The 20147-nt window shown below is 39.0% G+C and overlaps 1 protein-coding gene across 2 annotated transcripts in view; it reads left to right on the top strand.

Moving 5' to 3' along the window:
• The window catches only part of CACUL1 (CDK2 associated cullin domain 1), a 64749-nt gene that overhangs the window by 7910 nt on the left and 36692 nt on the right, over positions 1-20147 (top strand). For both annotated transcript variants that reach the window (XM_029245578.1, XM_029245577.1), the window contains exons 2-3: positions 13498-13624; positions 14512-14614. In XM_029245578.1, coding sequence (XP_029101411.1) covers positions 13498-13624; positions 14512-14614 — 230 coding nt within the window. The remainder of the gene's footprint in view (positions 1-13497; positions 13625-14511; positions 14615-20147) is intronic.

Here is a 20147-nt window from a genome sequence, read left to right as displayed (position 1 = left end):
CATCCGTGGTGGTTGTTTGGTATCTTCTTGCCTTCAGCTTAGTGGAGTTGTGCTGCAGCAAGCATCACTGTGGTATCGATCGATAGTCCAAATTTCAGGATCTCATTGGGGGTCTTGTCTTGCCGTTTTTTGACATGAATTGCACAAAGTGACAGTGATGAAACTGTAAGAGAAAGCCATTGTAATGTTTATGTAAGGCCCAGTCCCAAATCCCTAAAGAAAATGAATGCTGTTCCCTTTCTCTTTAAACTGTAACTCTGTAAGCCGCAGACCATATATAATCACGTTGTGAACTGTTAAATGCTATATAAAAAAATGATTGTGGATATTCTTTTATAATATGCCTTGGCAGGGAAAACTGGCCTTCCATTTTTCTTCCTACTTTTGTAGTTGTTTGCCTATTAACCTCTGTAGTTAAGAGTACAGATAAGTAATTTGTAGTTGCGTGTGTGCTGACTAGAATGGCATTTTATCCAAACATATTTATTTATCGTCTTCTGTATGCCAAGGTAATATTTTAGCCTCTGGTGATGAATGAGACAGAGTTTAGTGTGGTGGTTGATGGACAGATGATTGTGATACATTATAATTAAGTGCTGTGGTAAAGTTATGTATGTACATGGTAGCATAGAGGGAAAAAGAATCTTTGAAAATGAATAAAAGTTTGTTAGGAGGACTGAGGTGGCAGGGTTGGGCTTGAAGAGACTTCCTTTGCAGAGGGAGAAGCCTGTGTGGAAGACCCAGAGTTGAAATTATTGTAGGAACATAGGGTGTGAGGAGGGAGTGGCACAAATTAAACCTAGATCGATAGAAAGGTCTAGATGCGAAGGGCACGCTAGGTTAGAGATGGGATTTTCTTCTGCAGGAATAGGGGCCACTGAAGTATATTAAGGGAGTCAACTTGGTAAAATTTGTCTTAGCATGTTAATATAGATTAGAAAGGAGAGAGAATGGAGGCAGAGAGACTGGTTAGGGGGTTTAATTATTGTAGTCTAGGCAAGAGATGACAGCCCGAACAAATAAAGCATTGGAAGAGAGGTGGTTTCCGACTTTGGAAACATTTGGGGACTACAGTCTGTAAAATTTGGTTGGGAAGAAGGGAGGATAAGGATATGGTAGGCGTATAGGTAGGGGTGTGTGTGTGTCTTTTTTAAGTTGCCTGTGGAACATTTGGGTGGAGAGGTCCAGTAGGCAGTGGGTAAGCTGAGCTTTCTCATTTCATGCACTTTAGAATATTGGAAGTGCTGAAACAAAAATTTAGTTTCACCAGATTTGTTTTTACCTTTCTGAGGATTTGAGTTTCACCAAACTCTTTGGTCTTAGAACAAAACAGCACAGAACTTTGCTTTTATATAGGCTTATACTTTAAAAATTTAAACTGTATGAAAAGATATATAATGAAAATCAGTGATTCCTTCCTTTGTTCCTTCCCATTCCTGGACCTGTGACCCAGAGTCAATTATTTTTAATTCATTTCGTTGTCTCTTCTGGTATTTATCCACACATTTCAATGTGTTAATATTGTTATTAATTAATTAGTTAGTTTTATATTACCTGTTGACCTGTTATTTCCACGACGTTTTAGTTCTCTTATACCTCTACACACCTTACCTCTTTAATTCTTTAAATAACACAATTTTTGGTTCAAAATAAACCATATTTACATTACAACTAAATAATCACTGAAGGGCCGGGAGTGTACTCAGATTACATTTTCTTTCACATCAAACTCTGCTATTAAGTTGCCTTGTTTATACTTGCATAGTTTTTGAAAAACTGATTCTTAAAGTTTTTCAACATCTTTATCACATCCACCATATACCTGTCACTGGTGTTTTTGAAATGCTCAGTTAATCAGTATTTCCTTTTTGTCTGCTTGTGGAGCTGTTAATCTTCTTGTTCCTGTTTATTTCTTAGGGCCCACAGTTGCCACTCATGGGCTTCCCAACAGGTGGAATGATTGTTACTTGATGTCTTCCTTTTTATTTATTTATTTATTGAAAGTTTTGTTAAAAGTTGAAATATAGTTGATGTACAGTATTATGTTAGCTTCAGGTGTACTGCATAGTGATTTGACATTTGCATACATCATGAAATGTTCGTCACGATAAATCTAGTAACCGTCTCTCCCCATACAAAGTTATTACAATATTATTGACCACGTATCTTAAGCTGTATATATGGTACAACATATACACATATGTGATTGTTTTCAGTTGATGATCTCTTAGGTTTGAATGCCTTCTAACAACGATAGATTTTTATTCCCCCCATCATGTTGAATGTTTTTGATGTTGTATTTTCCATCTTTTTGTTTTGTATATCCCTTAACTATTTATTGTGGTTTTAGATGATTTTACTACTTTTGTCTTTTAACCTTCCTACTAACTTTATAAGTGGCTGATCTAATACCTTTACTATATGTTCGTCTTTACTAGTGAAATTTTTCCTTTCATAATTTTCATATTTTGAGTTGTGGCCTTTTCTGCTTAGAGAACCCCTTTATCATTTCTTGTAAAGCTGGTTTAGTGGCGCTGAACTCTTAGCTTTTGCTTGTCTGTAAAACTTTTTCTCGCCTTCAGATCTGAATGACAACCTTGTCAGGTAGAGTATTTTTGGTTTTAAGTTTTTTCTTTCATCACTTTGCAAATATCGTGCCATTCGCTTCTGGCCTGCAAAGTTTCTGCTGAGAAGTCAGCTGTGAGTCTTATGGGAGTTCCCTTGTATGTAACTAGTTGCTTTTCTCTTCTGCTTGTAAGATTCTCTCTTTATCTTTAATTTTGCAATTTTAATTATTATGTGTCTTAGCGTGGACTTCTTTCAGTTCAACTTGTTTGGGGGTCTCTGTGCTTCTTGGAATTGGATGTCTGTTTCCTTCCCCAGGATAGGGAAGTTTTTAGCTACTGTTTCTTCAAACAAGTTCTTTGCCCCTTTCTTCTCCTTCTGAGACCCCTGTAAAGTTAGTATGCTTGATGTTGTACCAGAGGTCTCTTAAACTATCCTCATTTTTAAAAATTATTTTTTCTCTTTTTCTGTTCAACTTGGGTGATTTCTACTACTGTCTTCCAGATCACAGTCTGTTACTCTGTGTCATCTAATCTACTGTTGATTCCTTCTAGTGTAATTTTAATTTTAGTTAATTGTATTCTTCAGCTCTGTTTGGTTCTCAGTATTTTCCAGCTCTTTATTGAAATTCTCACCATGTTCATCCATTCTTCTGGGCTAGGGAGCATCTTTATGATCATTACCTTGATCTCTTTGTTGAGTAGATTGCCTGTCTCCACTTTGTTTAGTTCTTTTTCTGAGGTTTTGTCTTGTTTCTTTGTTTGGGACATGTTCCTCTGTCTGCTCATTTTGCCCAGTTTTCTGTGTTAGGTTGGTTACATTTCCCAATTTTAGAGAAGTGGCCTTATGTAGGAGACATCCAGTGGGTCCCAGTAGCACACTCCCTTCTGGTCACCAGAGCTATATGCTCAAGGGGTGCCCCCGTAGGGCTGCCTGTGCCCTTCTTTTATGGCAGGACTGCCACGGTGGGTGTGCTGGTAGGCGGGGCTGGCCCCCAGCCTGACTGTGAGGCCCTGCCTCATGCAGTGGCTGCCGGGCTGCTGGAGGGCAGGGTAGGCTTCCCAGCTGCCTGCCTGGCCCTGGGGCTGGGGCTGGCCTGTTGGTGGGCGGGTAAGCCCCCAGTGCTAATAAGCTAGGGGGAGGATTCCAAAATGTCACTTGCCAGTGCGGTGTTATCTTGGTAGAACGAACTGCCCAAAATGGCTACTGCCAGCATCTCCATCCCCAGGGGGAGTTCCAGTTGCCTCCTGAGGAGGCTCTCCAAGATCAGCAAGTGGGTCTCACCCAGGCTCCTTTCAATTTACTGCCTCTGTGCTGAGATTTGAAGTGTGTGAGATTTAATGTATGCCCTTTAAGAGCAGAGTCTGTTTCCTACAGCTCTCTGGCTCTCCTGGACATAAGCCCTGCTGGTTTTCAAAGTCAGATGTTCTGGGGGCTCATCTTTCTGATGCAGGAACCCTGGGCAGGGGAGCCTGATGTGGGGCTCAGAAAGAATCCTCACTCCTTGGGGAGAACCTCTTTGATTGTGATATTCCTCCCATTCGTGGATCGCTGACATGGAGTTGTGAGTCCTGACAATACCGCGTCTCACCCCCTCTTACTCAGCTCATTGTGGTTCCTTGTTTAGGTATGCAGTTGTGGAATATCTTTTCTGCTAGTTTTTAGGCCGTTGTCATAGATAGTTGCTCTGTAAGTAGCTGTAATTTTGGTGTATCCATGGGAGGAGGAGTGAGTTCAGGGTTTTCCTACTCTGCCGTCTTGGCCACCTCACTTCATGTCTTTCTTTTTACTGGTTACTGGTGTGTTCGCATGTATGTGTGTGTATGTACAGAACATATCTGCTGGCAGTCTGTTGGGAAAACGTGTATGGATAATAATATCAGGTCTTGAATATATAAAAATGCTCACTTGATTGACTGTTTGGGTATAGAATTCTTACCTAAATAATTTTTTTAAAAATTTTATTTATTTTTGGCTGCGTTGGGTCTTCGTTGCTGCGCATTGCAGCGAGTGGGGACCACTCTTCACTGCGGTGCGCAGGCCTCTCACTGCGTTGGCTTCTCTTGTCGTGGAGCACTGGCTCTAGGCACGCAGGCTTCAGTAGTTGTGGGGCATGGGCTCAGTAGTTGTAGCTCCCGGGCTCCAGAGCACAGGCTCACTAGTTGCAGTGTACGGGCTTAGTTGCTCTGCAGCATGTGGAATCCTCCTGGACCAGGGCTCGAACCCGTGTCCCCTGCATTGGCAGGCGGATTCTCAATTGCTGCGCTACCAGGGGAGCCCCCTAAGTAATTTTTAAAGTGTTGCTTCATTGACTTTAAGCTGGCAGTGTTACAGTGGAGAACTCAGGTGCCATTTTTATTCTTGTTATTTTGCGTGTGGTCTTTTTTTCCCTTTGGAAAATTATTGGGTTGTTTTCTTAGGTAAATGAGTCAGTGTTTTTCTCCCTTTACATTTTCTCTCTTCTCCCTTTTCTCTGGAATTATTGGTAGTCAAATGTTGAATTTCCTGTTTTGATCTTCTAAGTCTGTTAACTATTTTTTAGTATATTCTATTTCTCTTAATGTTCTAGGAGAGTTTCTAGGTGTTTACTTTTTTCTTTTCGGTTTTTTTATGATAAAGGCATTTATGATGAGATAAATGCTTTTATTTATTTATTTATTCATTCATTCATTCATTTATTTATGGCTGTGTTGGGTCTTCATTGCTGCATGCAGGGTTTCTCTAGTTGCAGCGAGCAGGGGCTACTCTTTGTTGTGGTGTGCAGGCTTCTCATTGCGCTGGCTTCTCCCGCTTCAGAGCATGGGCTCTATGATGCGCGGACTTCAGTAGTTGAAGCACATGGGTTTGGCTGCTCTGTGGCATGTGGGATCTTCCTGGACCAGGGCTCGAACCCGTGTCTCCTGCATTGGTAGACGGATTCCCAACCACTGCGCCACCAGGGAAGCCCTTCTTTTGGATTTTTAACAATGGCTGTATTTTTAATTTTAAGAGCATTTGGAATTCTCCTTTTTCATTACTGTTACTAATTTTTATCTTCTCAGCATAGTAATTATAGGTTTTTTAAAAAGTTTTCTTTTGTTCTTTTAGTTCTTTGCTTTTATCTTTGCAGTTTTTGTTTGTTTTGATCTCTGATGTCTGAGACTTCGCAAATATTTGTGATCCTTAGCTGTCTATTCGTATTTAAAAGTGAAAAAGGCTAATTGGTAGTTCAGTGTTAACAAGGGACCTTGCCAAGTGTAAGTGTTGGGCTTCACTTCGGGTTAATTGGATGCAAAGCTGCTATTCTTGGGGAACTGCCAAATAGTATGTGAATGTCTTTTCTCTGGGGCTGTTCCGTTTCTCTAGGGAAGGATCTTCTTCCTTTCTGGGAGAATGGTAGGGTTGGGTAGGTGGGGCAGGAAGTAAAGACACTTCTCCTGGCCGATGGCATTCTAGAATTAAAGAAAAGGAGCAGGGTTAGATGTTTGAACATTTCTTATTTTGACTTTTGACTTTAACTTAAATCTGCCAGCCCTGTGCTTCCCACACACCCACACACCCACCCGCCATGTATCTGTCCTGAAGTCCCAAGCTTTTACCTTTCAGTTTCTGTGCAGGATAACTCTTCTCTTTTTTACTGTTTAGTCTACAGACTTGCAACCAATCTTCACCCTTCCCACTCCAGCCACCAGCTCTCTGCCTCTAAACCTCGCTCATTGTATCCTGTCGTTAGGTCCTGAACTTCTCAGGGTCCTGCAGGGCAAGATTAGCTCACTATTGGTGTTTCCACCTCAGCACACACTGCCTTATGCTACTACTTCAGAGTTACTTTCCTGGTCTTAATGCCATGGAGAGTTTGACTTGTTTAAATCTTGCAGGAAAAACAGAATTTTAAAACTACGGCAGATGTGCAGTTAGCATGGTTTGCACATATGTAATCACAATTGAGCAGATACTTTCTATTTGAATATTGTGAGATTCTGGATTAGTTGGAGTTGGAGCCATAATGGATGTTTTGATAGCACTTGACCTTTGCATATATGTACTTTCATAACATGTTCATAGTGAGAACTGTGTCACAGGCTCAGATGTGACGTTGTAATTGTAGCATAATGTAGTGCAGTAACTATTCTACAGTAACGTACTGATAGATTTCAGTCTTGCTGGTAGGTCACTGCAGCTACTTTCTAAGATAGTAGTGATGAAGGAAGTTTCTACTGTTCTGTTTTTTCCTCAATTTGAGAAATGTGTCATTTCTAAGCAGTAAAACAACAGTGGAGTGTGTTTTCTATACAAGTTTTACAGTGTTTGGGGGAAAGAAACATGTCATTTGACACAAGGCAAAGCAGGTTATATGGTTTCATATAGTTAGTATGTTATAAGCCTTATCTGGACCAAAATGTTATCTAGTTATTTGTTTATATAAATGTAACTTACCCTAAACTCCAAACCCTATAACTTAGAAACTTCCCAAACACATGCAATTTAGAACTTAAAACTTAGAAACTCCCCATAGAGCATATAACTTTTAAAAGTTTTTAGCTTACTTCAGAAACAATTGCTTCATTAGGACTTAACATTAGCTATCATCTTTTACTGGCGAGTCAAAATATACCCGAGTAGCTGGCACAGCTTTTGTTTTTTTCCTCCTAATATGGAAAAGGATCTTTAAAGGATTTGGTCACCTCTATTACTGTTTTTTTCCCAACTTGGCAGTTCTCTTAGGAGCAGCTAAGTGTTACTTTTTCCTTTGCCAGGATCAAATTATTTTCCTTTTGAGAGAAATAAGTAACAGGGATTTTGGTTTTTTTAAATAAAGGGTAAAACTCCATTTATTTGTTAGACTACACAGCCTTGTTCTGATTCTGATTCTCTTCCACTCTGACTGATCTTTTTCTTTATTCCCAAAGGCTTCTCCCCATTCTGCAGGCTTTGTTCTTGGCCTTCAGCTTCTCTCTGTCCATTACTTGAAAGATTTCAGACATCCCCTTGTGCTGGAGGAAGAATAATATTCTACCAGGTGGTAATGTTTTGGACCACACAGATTTACAAGATTGTTATGGGCTTGCTGTGACAACAAGAAGTCGTAATTTTTCTCTTAGAGCACATACCCTAGCCAGAGTTAAAAGGAAGGCCCAGAGCTTTTTTCTACTAGTCCATCTGTCAGATTATCTAATTGTAATTAGTTACAGTTAATCTGAAAGGTCACTATGTTTGAGACACAATTTAGCCTGTTTAATTGGGCTTAAATCATTTATTTCGTAATTGCCAATACTGTATTCTTCTTAAGGAGCCAGTTCTTAATGAAAGTGGCCTTTTTGGTGGGGAGAAGGGACATGGAAGAGTAGAACTTCAATGCTTTTTTGACATAAAACAGTTCCTAGCTGCCCTTTAAATTTTTTTCTGTGCTACATTTACACCTTTGACTCTCCAGTTCGAGTTTTTCGGAACCAACAACCATGTGCTAGCAATGGAGAACAGAGGACCACCTGTGACCCTTGGCTGTCCTGAGCTTGAATAGGAGCATTAGGCAGTGGTTCTCAAAGTAGCTGGCATAAGAATCACCTGGAGGGGGCTTCCCTGGTAGCGCAGTGGTTGAGAGTCCACCTGCCGATGAAGTGGGACACGGGTTCGTGCCCCGGTCCGGGAAGATCCCACACGCCACGGGGCAGCTGGGCCTGTGAGCCATGGCCGCTGAGCCTGCGCATCTGGAGCCTGTGCTCCGCAACGGGAGAGGCCCGCGTACAGCAAAAAAAAAAAAAAAAGAATCACCTGGAAGGCTCAAATGGATTTCTGTATCATGTGTTACACGCTCCCCACTTTTCTGACTCCCTAAGTCTGGGTTGGGGCCTGGCAGGTTGCATTTACATTAAGTTAACAAGTTTCCAGGTGATGCTGATGCTGCTCTGGTATCAGATTTTGAGAGCCACTGATAGTAGGTAGTGGCCAGTCTTTGCAGTAGACCAAGAATGAATTAATAATACCTGCTATAGTTTCTGAATATATCCTCCCCTTACAAACAAATAACAAGAAAAAAAACTGAAAAGGAATATCTAGTAGGGCTTACCTGGTTTGCTTTAGCCTGTGTGAAACCAAATGCACTTCAATTTTTAATTCCAGAGCTACTAATAAGTAGTATGCCCTGGACTTTTTATATTAAACATTTATTTTGACTTCCATTAAATTAATTTACTTCACATACATTATTGAATACCTATCATATGATAGTTTGGAGCTGGGGCTCTAGCGCTGAATTCCTTCTCCAAGGGGCTTATGTGTAGTTTGAGGAAGATTGATAATAAACGCATAATGTGTCAAGTGTTGATAAGTTACTTGGATAACAAAGTATGAGAGTTGAACATATTTATTCCTGCCTGGTATGAATTACATATCCCTAATAGTTTCTCATTTATTAGCAATCTGGTAGTATTTCCTGAACCTTAGATTCCAGCTATTCCATGTGTTTTAGATTTTATTTCACTTTATTTTAGTAAAGGTCAGTTGTAGTACTTTCTCAATAGAACTGAGGCTGTGTGAGCTTGTTATCTTATGAGTTTCAAGGTTTAAGCCTTGTGGCGTGATGTTATGAGGGCAACCTGAGGGTTTTTACATTTTGTGAACTTGAATGTCTCTAGAGGGCATATGCATTCTCCAGCTCATTGAAATGCTCACTGCTCTTTTTTATTCTTATACCAGGCCTGTTTTACTCACTTATGTTAATGGCCTGGGCCTTGTAGGCATTTGAGTTTAGAATACCTTCTTTAAACAGTTTAAAAAATAGTGCACTTTTTTCAAGCTGGAAAATCTAACCTAGGTAAAATGTAGTTATTTAATGGTAATTTCATTTTTGTTTAGGTTCCATGCTTCATATTTTTTTTGGTTAGTCTGAACTTTTTTGTGGGCAAAGTTGAAAGCGATTTATTACATTTCTCTAGCTAGAGGATCTAGTTTTAGAATTCAGGACTGCACGCACGCACACACACGTACACACACTTTGAGGCTGTGCATGTCAAATGTTGGATAAACCAAACAGCTAATATATTTTGTTTGTTTTAAGTCAGAGATTGGGTTGAGATTAGCAAGAAATTCAATATCTTAACATTTTCTGGATTGTCATTTTAAGTGTTGACCACAGATTGGTATGAAAAACCTTCCTAATCTTTGGCTAAGTGTATGAATACCAACTAGTGCTCGTTCTTCGAACTCCCTGTAGCTCTGCAGATGCTTCTCTGTGTTCTGCTTTCCTTTGCTACTGTGGTGAAGATTGGGTGGCTCCTGAGAAGAAAGTCATGTTAGCCAGTGTCTTAGTCTGTTCATGCTGTTGTACCAGACTATCATAGACTGGGTGGCTTATTTATCTCACACTTTTGGAGGATGAGAAGTCTAAGATCAAGGCGCTGGCAGATTCAGAGTCTGGTGAGAGAGCCTGCTTCCTGGTTCATAGAAGGCCATCTTCTCACTGGGTCCTCACATGGCAGAAGCGGTGAGGGAGTTCTCCAGAGACTCTAAATCCATTCACGTGAGGGCTCCGCCCCCATGACCTAAAAACCTCCCAAAGGCTCCACCTCCTAATGCCATCACACTGGGGGTTAGTGTTTCAACACATGAGTCTTGGGGGGACACAAACATTCACTCCGTAATAGCTAGCATGTAAGTGAATTGGTTTTCTGTTGTTTTTCAAGCAAAATATATGTGGAAATATAGCTTCTTTTTAGATGTGGAAATAGAATTTAAGATTTTCTACTGTGACTTGTGCCTTTTTCGTTTTGGTTTGAAAGTCTGTTTTCAAAGATATTTAAAACCAGAGCAGTTTTTGTTTTTTTTTTAATGCCACATGAAAGACACCTGAGAGGCATCAGAAATCATTGCTTCTGTGGAATTTCATTCTGTCCTTACAGCTGCGGGACTTCACATCTTAGGTTCTTTTTCCTCTGTCACATCTTTGACTTGGAGATTTGCCAAAGTGAAACGTGTGCTTGGGAAGCAGGTGTCTCCCCAGCCGCAGCGCAGGGTGGAGTTAATAGAACCGAGTGGTCCAGGAACCCATGGGGTTGGTGTGTTCATTCTTGGCTTTCAGTACTTGAAGATTTCTTTCTGAGCTTGTCACTTACCTTCCTTAATTCCCAGCGTTTGGCATAGAGCAGGTGTATGATGTGGTTTAGGTGATAAACACTTGATAGGAGGTTCAATAACCTAGAATCACATAGTGAGAAAGTTCTTTGTTTTTCAGTTACTTAAAAAAAATTTTTTTTTTTTTTAATCCTTCTGAAAGCAGAAAGGTGGTATTTTGGAGCTAGCGTGTAACACTTCTCAGCATCTGCCGATCTCCTTTATTCACAGGGAAAGCAAGCTTCACTCAGAACCTTTAAAGGCAGTAGGACCTACCTAGAATTTAATAACACTGTGTTTATTTCTGTATTGCACATGACACTACTTTTCTGTTTTTGATCAATTCTTATTTTGTTTTAAGTGCGAGTAGTTTTATGCACAAGGGGGTGATTCTAGGAAGCACCTGCAGGAGTGTGGAGACAGAGACAGGGATGGTAAGGAAGCCATAAAGAAGGCGACACTGCGGCGACTGGAGTGGAATCCCAGTGGGGACTTGGGAGTCAGTGCATACTCACCCAGAGTAAAGGGAGACGCTGGGTATTTACACTGAGTTCTCATTAGTCATTACTTGATGGTGGCTCCTGGGGCTGTTAATTCTCTAGAACTTCCAACTGGCCTCTCCTTCAGGCAGAGCAACCCCGGCAGCCAGAGAGAACACTGGCAAATAATGGTAGGTGTTGACAGTGGCCTTTGTGGATCACTGTAAATGGGTGGGGTACCAACAGTTTCAGCTTCGCTCCCAGACGTGCTAAGCTTCTCCTACATCCTCCTCATCTTAGCCAACGGCAACCCCATCCTTCGGTGCTGAAGGCTAAAAACTTTAGAGTCATCCTTGACCCTTCTCTCACATCTCACATCCAAACCATCAGCAAATCTTGTTGGCTCTACCTTAAAATATATTCAAAATCTGACCTCTCCTCTTGCCCTCACTGCTACCACCTACTCCAGTCCCCCATCATCTCACAGCCTTCTAACTTAGTTTATTGCTAGTTAGTTTAGTTTATTATCTAAACTATTAGTTTATTATCTAAACTTAGTTAGTTATTGCTAGTTAGTTTAGTTTATTTAGTTTATCTAGCTTAGTTTATTGCTAGTACAGAAGCTGGAATGATCCATAGAAAATCAAAGTCAGATTACATGACTGCTCAAAACCTTCCACATGTCCTCATCTTAGAGTGAAAGGCAAAGCCTTTCCATTGCCCATAAGGCCCTCCAGCATCTGGCCTCCTTCTCCCTTTTGTGTGTGTGCCTGTGTGTGCACACGCATGTACAGTTCTTTCTGTTTTTAGTCTTATATGTAGTCAAAACATTCCTTTCCTCTCCATTTTCTTCCCTATTTTTATTTTTAGTGTGGGTTATGTGATTCATTTGTGAATTAGATTCATTTGTCACAGTTTGCCATTCCATCTTTACCACTACATCCTGGGTGAAATTTTGTTTTTTTTTCATACAGTGAATGTACTTTTTATAGTGTATAGTTCTGTTGGTTTTGACAAATGCATGGAGTGGTGTATCCGCTACCGCGGTTCCATACAAAAGAGTCCATTGTCTTAAAAATTCCTTCCTGCTTCCCCTTTGCAGACAGTCCTTCCTTCCACCTTCCAGTCCCACGGGCAACCACTGATCTGTTTTCCTCCCTATAGTTATGCCTTTATAAATAAGTGAGAGTCTTACCATATGTAGCCTTTTTGGTCTGATTCTTTGATTTAGCAGAATACATTTAAGATTATTCTGTGTTGTGTAAATCAATAGTTCACTCCTCAAGTGTCCTTTAAGTATATTTAAGCAAAAAAGTGAACTGATTTAAAGAAAATATTGAACAAACATGATATAGGTGGCACATAGACATGAGAAACGTCTTGAACCTGAATGACTAAAATTTGGAAATCAGTAGTGTGATAGAAAGATGCTAGGTCAAGGCTTTGCTTTACCTGGTACCTCTGCCAGTGATTAGCTGTGTGCACTTGGGGAAGTCAACCTTCTGCTCTTGAGTTTCTGATAAAAATAAACAGTAAAATGGCTGATCCAGTAGTTGTTAGCTCCTACCATGGTTCATAAGACACAGGGTATCTTAGGTGCTTTGGGTAGCTCTTTTTAACATTAGCATTTCATTGTTGTGAAGCACCCATCACCCCTGGATTTCACAGTTGTTAGGACAACCTGTTACAAATGCTTTATTAAATCTATCATGGAGGAATAAGAGCCAGCCATTAAGAATGAGGTACGCCTTCAATGTAAGGCTCCAGTTCATCCACATTTTTTTTTCTGTTGGGCTTTTCTAAAGGATAGGCTAGGGAGAGCCTGAGTCAGAGCTGTAGTCATGTCCAGGAGGTACTGGTGGTGCGATAAATCTCTGTGAGTTTTTAGCACTGTAGCATTTGGAATTTAATTTCCATAGTCCTTTCCCTAGGTAGATTTCCCAGAGCTGTCTGTAAAGATGGATTGGAGGTCATAGTTTCCCAGAACTTTATCGTGGTTCATGCATAGGCCATCTTGTCACATCGTTGGCAATGTGTATTTGAGGGTCAGTGCATGTTAAGAACTCTCCACTGATAACGGAAACGGGGAAAGGGAACCAGAGATAATTGCTGTTTTGTTTTTATTTTTAAAGATGAACAGATTCATAGTAATTCTTTTTTAAATCATAATTAATGGCTGCTTAAAATCCCTGGCCAGGTTGGGATTTTTGAAATTGGAAATGGGATAATAATTGAGTTGTATTTAGGTGACACAGTGTCAGTGTAAAATCAGAGAGTAAGTGGGAGGAATTTGAGAATGCAAAATTGATTTGTGTTTATTTTACATGTGGCACATAGTAATATTAATTTTACTTTTTACTTTTAGTAATGAATGTTATAACTATTGAAGATTATAAGAGCACATACTGGCCAAAATTGGATGGTGCCATAGATCAGCTTTTAACTCAGAGTCCTGGTGACTATATCCCCATATCCTATGAACAGATATACAGGTAAGTCAAGATTTAATTTGCTTGGGTTTTAGAGGGTATAGTGAAGTTTACAGCAACTTGAATTATGACAGTTTGTATGCATATAATATATGATACCTACATTAAGGCTCTGTAAGTTATTTATATGTTCCGTACTTGTGGATTGGGGGTTTGATTTATACTTTTTGCTTCAGAATTGGTTTTCAAATGAAGATAGTGTTAATCCTACCTCAGCCTGCCACGCCCACCATACATAATGCAGAAATTATAGAGGTCAGTGGAAGAAGACAAAAAATATGTAGTTTTAGTGTCACAGGGAGATGTTAGCTTAATCTGTTGATGTTTGTGGCACACAAGTTTAACTATCTTTGGTTATTTTGTTTCCCAGCTCTTGGTAAATGGAAGTAGCAAATCAGTGAGGACTGGGGTGGGTTGTGAGGTCAGCGCAGTCACAAGAGGAGGAAGTGACAACTGTGCTGTTCTGCACAAGTGATGCACAGAGAGGTCATACAGCAAGCGTTTTTGTTAGTTGGAAACCTGCTGATTGTCACCCTCTCTTCCTTATTTTGACATTCATTAAATCGAGAGAGAAACTGGCTTATAAGTAGTTATCATAGTCAGACTCTCAGATAATCACCCAATATTAGATTATCTAATACTGATAAAACATTTAATAGAATACTCAAAAAGATTATTTGTAGCTGGTGATAATGTCTCCTCCATATGAACACTGATTGGGGCAGGATAACTTTTTGTTTTAAGAGTTGCAATTAGTCACTTTTTGAGGCCTGAATTAATTATTTGACCAGTGGTTACATATTGAGGGTATGCCTTAACCTTAGGTTGAATTAAGTGCTTCAACCTTAAAATCATTAACTTGGTTTTTCTGTCTCCCCTCCTCCCCACAGTTGTGTGTATAAATGTGTATGCCAGCAGCACTCGGAACAGATGTATAGCGATCTGATTAAAAAGATAACTAATCACTTAGAAAGAGTCTCAAAGGAGCTGCAGGTAAAGAACTTACGGTATTGGTTTTAGCTTCTTCGGGCTTTTCTGACTGGTTGGAATTAGCTTGTATATTATACCTTTGGAGGCTTGTTCATTTGATTATGATATAAATATATAAATATTTTATAGATGAATATTGATCAAATGTCTTATCTTTGGAATGGATTAATTTGAAAATTTGACATAAACTGTGGACATTTTTGAATTAAATGTATTTCCGACTTTAATTCTGTTTATTACCATGCAATATTTCTTTCATGTAAAACCTTATTCTGTTAACCTCAGTATTTGGTGACTTTTATATTATAAACGTGTATATTCTAATTTTTTTCTGGAACTTTTTTGAAAATTATTATCTTTGAAGTGTTATTTGCCTACCAGTTTCTAATATTTGCTAATATAAACAACTGAAGTCAGCATTTTGTTGATAAACCCTCTACAGATGAACATCATCCCAGCTGTAAAATCTGGGGCAAGTTGCAGGAAATATTTTATTTAAGGAAGCACTTGGCTTCTTGATCCTACTCTGCCCCTCCCTGCCTCAGTAAAGTTTCCAGTGCTTGAAGGTCAGGTACTATCTTTATTCCAGGACCAGATCACATTTTAGTTGTGGTGTAGAAGTTACAAGATGTGCAGAAAAGTCACTCAGCAGTAGATCACCAGGGTCCACACCACAATTAGGAAGTGCTCCAGCAATTCTGAAATATCTACAGTTTCTAGCAAGTGCTGGGTTGCTATTTGGATATTCTCCTCACTTACCTTGTGTTTTTTGTTTGTTTTTTTTTTAAGTATAGCCAGAGCTGTGTTTATCATAGCCAAATATATCTTTTTCCTGTTGTTAGTGTAAATTGTTTTCGTCATCTTTTTGCCATTAAATACAGAACCTTTATTCATTTAATAAATACATTTAGTGCTAGGCATTGTATGTAAACCATAGATGAAACCTAAGATCTGCGCATTGTAGCTTTGAATGATTTGCTTACTAATTCTTGACTCTACCCTCTCTCTGAATCCCCGCGTTCGATTTACTGCTGAATCCTAGTTATGTCCTATTTCTGTCTTGGCTCCTGTCTACTTGGCCACCACCCAGTCCAGGCCACATCACCTCAAGTGTTTTACTAAAATGCTCATCTTAGTTGGTGCTCTGCCTCTAGTCTTAACACATCTAACTAGAATCTTGCGTTTCAGTCAGAGTGACTGTTTCTAAAGTATAGCTCTGATTATCATATTCCTATTAGAATAAAGTCTAAATTTCTTAATATGATTTAGGAAGCCTTTCACTTTCTGACTCCTGCTTATTCCTGCAGCCTGATGTCTTACCTTTCTGCTCCTGCATACTGAACTTATTTCAGTTCCTTGAACATTTTAGGTACTATCTCACATCTTGGCTTTTGCCATGTTTACTTAACTGTCTGAAACGTTCTTCCTTTTCTTCTGCGCTCTTATTTTTTCGGTCAGTGTGAACTTAACATTTAGGCTGCCACTTAGACATCATTTGTTTTGGGAAACATTCTCTGATACCTTGTTCCCCAAGTCAGGTTTGGGAGCCCCTCATCTGTGCTACTGTAACACCCAGTACTTCATGGTAGTTCATTGTGTAATTTCTGGTTTAGCTGTTCCCCTTCCCCACATTCCCCACCCCAGTATTGTGTCCTGAGAGGGCAGAGGAGCATGTCTGTTTTCATTATTGTGCTGTTAGTACCTTGCCCAGTATCTCATACATACTAAGCATCACTTGCTGAATGAAATGTATAGCAAATGAGTGTTTATAAATATTTACTCTCTGTTGGATAGTGAAAGCTTTTCTAGTAGAAATCCGAGTTTGATCTCGTTTTTTAACATGAAGTCTTGGTGGTCTTTGGGGTGCAGGGTGTACCAGAGATTTCATTAGATCGACAAAGAACTCATCTCAAAAAAGATTGTTTTATGAATACTGTTTTGCTATTATTAAAATAATATTAAATATTCTAAAACAGAAAGTGAACCATTTCAATTCAAATTATAAGGATAAAATAATTACTTGTCTTGCTTATAAAAGTTATCTATGAAATGTGAATTGGAAATTTTATAATATGTTTTACACATATGCTTTGCCATCCCGTGAGTCATTAATTTGACTGGTAGAATTGTGATTTGCTAGTTATTTGTCATATTGCAGTTTCTGCTTGTGTAGAATTTTTTCTTGTACTTAATTTTGTAAGCACTATACGACTACATTTCATTCTTACAATTAGAATATTACTGTAAAATGTTTTTTAAAGTTAGAGGGCACTATAGTACTGCGTTATAAAGCTCAGTCTAATTGGCAGTTTTGGAAGGCCACTTGGCTACATTCTCTGGCATAAATTTGCTTGATCAATTATCAGTAGTACAAAGGTAACCTGTTACTTGCCCAGGATGGGCTGCACAGGGTACTAATACTTGAGAGTCACTGAGGTTCGGAGAGTAAGTTTCTGAGGTTTTGGAGAGTGAGATCCCTGTCAGTGTGTGTAGAGCTCCTTTATTCTTTATCAGGAATGCATAATAATGTTCATCGTACCTTGCTTTACTGATGTACCTCAATTTATTTAACCACTTTTTGATCCATGAATATTTAGGTTGCTTCCAGTCTTTTGCTGTTACTAACAGTGCTACAGGGAATAATCAATCTTGTAAGTTTTATTATGCTTCGCTTCATTGTACTTCACAGATACTGCATTTTTTTACAAACTGAAGGTTTGTGGCAACCGTGTACTGAGCAAGTCTTTTGGCATCATTTTTCCAGTGGCATTTGCTTGCTTCTTGTCTCTGTGTCACATTTTGGTAATTCTCACAATATTTCAAACATTTTCATTATTTCTATATCTGTTATTGTGATTTGTGATCAGTGACCTTTGATATTACTGCTGTGACTTGCTGAAGGTTCAGATGACGGTTAGCATTTTTTAGCAATAAAGTATTTTATTATTTTTTTATTATTATTATTTTTAGCAATAAAGTATTTTAAAATTAAGGTATGTACATTGTTTTTTTTAGACATAATGCTATTGCACACTTAATAGACTACGGTATAGTGTAAATATAACGTCTATATGCACTGGGAAACAAGAAATTCATGTGACTTGATTTATTGATACTTGCTTTATTGTGGCGGTCTGCAGTTGAACCTGCAGTATCTCTGAGGTCTGCCTAGCATGTCATTTACTATGTCCATATTTTGTGGTTCACAAAAGTTGTACCAAGTTATATGCTTCCACTGGTTCTATACGTTTCAGAGTGCCTGTTTTCCCTACCATTACTAATATGGCGTATTAGGTAACTAAAGAATTTTTGCTTTATACTAATAATAGGAATAATTCTTATAAAAATAACATAGACGGGCTTCCCTGGTGGCGCAGTGGTTGAGAGTCTGCCTGCCGATGCAGGGGACACGGGTTTGTGCCCCGGTCCGGGAAGATCCCACACGCCGAGGAGCGGCTGGGCCCGTGAGCCATGGCCGCTGAGCCTGCGCGTCCGGAGCCTGTTGCTCCGCAACGGGAGAGGCCACAACAGTGAGAGGCCCGCGTACCACAAAAAAAAATAAATAAATAAAAAATAACATAGACAAGGGTGATAGCTCTTTTGATGCTAGTATTTAAAAAACCATATTGATAAATGTGAAGGTAATATACGATGTAAAACCAGGGAATTTAGCTTGTTTTTAGAATCCATACATGTCCTACTTTGAGTTCAGCAATATGGGACTATAAAAAAATCTTACTTTGAAGTGATCTTTTTTGTAAAAGAATGTAAACTCGAACCATTGTTAAATAGCAGGGTAAAGTGGATAAAAACATGGGGACCCGGGCTCTGGTCTCAACTCTGCCACTCAGCAACTGTGTGCCTCTTGATTAAACATGCTAATATCATCTTGTGAATTTTCTCAACGTTAAAATGAAGTGGCTTTACTGAAACACCTGGTTGCTTTAAGCTCAGTTCTAAGATATTTTTTCTTTGCTTCCTGCTTGGCAAATGCTTCTTCATTCTTTTCTCAGGCTTAAACTCATTTGTGTCCACCTGTGTAAAATCTTCCTAGAACCCTCACACTCCCCTCAAACAAACAAAAAGGCCATTGGAACTTTTTCTTCTGTGCATTCGTAGTGTCTTGGCAATAACTCTGTATTGTTTTTGCGACCATGTCTGGCCACCTCACAGCCCTGTCCTCCTTTGAGGGCTTGTGTTTCTATCCTTAGTGCCTGGCAGTTACAGCTCAGCAAATGTTGAGTGAATGCTCAGCGTCAAATTTGACCAGTGGGAAGAGTAGCATAATTAGCCTTGTATGACCACTAATCTTTGTGTCTCTAGGTGCTTAGGCAATGAATTTATTCATTGTTCAGTTAATCCAGTACATTAATTTATTCAGTGTTGCAAGTATGTGGCATAATCCTGGTGTAATCTCTACTTTATAGAGACCTTAAGGGCAGTTTTCATTGGGGACAGAACAAGAGTGTATGCCAGGCCCCATGAGCCAGAAAAGTTTTATTTGGGTGGAGTGTTTTGTTTGCAGTTGCAGCTCTGATTTTAGTAATGATATATTGTTATTATGAGCTAGAACAGGAGTGTGGGATGAGTTGAATTTGACAGATAATCCGAAATTTAGTGTTGGGGTTGATAAAATCAATGAGTTGAACCTTTAGGGCATCAGCCTCTTATCTCTCAAGGGCATCTTAAAATAGCCACTGGTGTGTGTATAGTTTACATGGCCCAGAGTGACTTACTTATCTCTATCAAAAGCCATATATCAGCGTTGGAGGGACTGAAGAGTGTATGAAATGTTTCCTATTCCCCAGTTACTGATTTAAAAGTTAGAGAATGCTGGTTTTTAGAGATTGTAAAAGATTATTTTAATTTGTTGAACCTAAATGCTTTAATATAACAACATAATCTAACTTGCTTCCTCTTTTAAAAAAATAAATATTGTTTTCATTTTGGAAACAATGACTTTTTGACCACTTCGGCAACTTAAAAATTTTTCTTGTTAAATTTATTAAACTACTTACATAGCTAAACCTACTTAGTATTCTGCTTACTCTTGTATTTTATTACGTGTATATCTATACTTTTTACTTACTACTAGATTGTTTGAACTGTGACATATATTTTGCGTTAGTTTTTTTTTTAAACCGTTATCTCCGCTTGTGCTTCACTCCTCTTCTGTTCTTTAAATGTGGTAATGAACATCTGTATTTTATTTTCCTTTTTCCATGCCTCCAGAACCTCAAAATGTGAATTTCCAGTTCTGATTTTTTGATATACCAAAATTGGTTTATTAGTTCAGTAAACAATATTCTGGTTAGTTTTGGCAAATTCTGTTGAAACTTTTAGCAATCACTGTACTTTTGGTGAGGGCTCAAACCAGCTTTTCCAAATGCCTATTCGACATTTCAACTTGGATTTCTTCTTACAGATACTTCGTATTCATGTCTGAATCTGAATTCCTCTTCTCTCAAATCAGTTTTACTCTCAGACTTGAGATTTTATATTCACCTTTGACTCCTTTTTTCTCCCTTACCTGTTA

This window comes from Monodon monoceros, unplaced genomic scaffold, assembly GCF_005190385.1.
Source record: "Monodon monoceros isolate NGI ecotype Baffin Bay Population unplaced genomic scaffold, NGI_Narwhal_1 Super_Scaffold_4, whole genome shotgun sequence".
Classification (NCBI taxonomy): domain Eukaryota; kingdom Metazoa; phylum Chordata; class Mammalia; order Artiodactyla; family Monodontidae; genus Monodon; species Monodon monoceros.
Note: the sequence above shows the minus strand (reverse complement) of the source record. Positions and strands in the feature narration are given on the sequence as shown.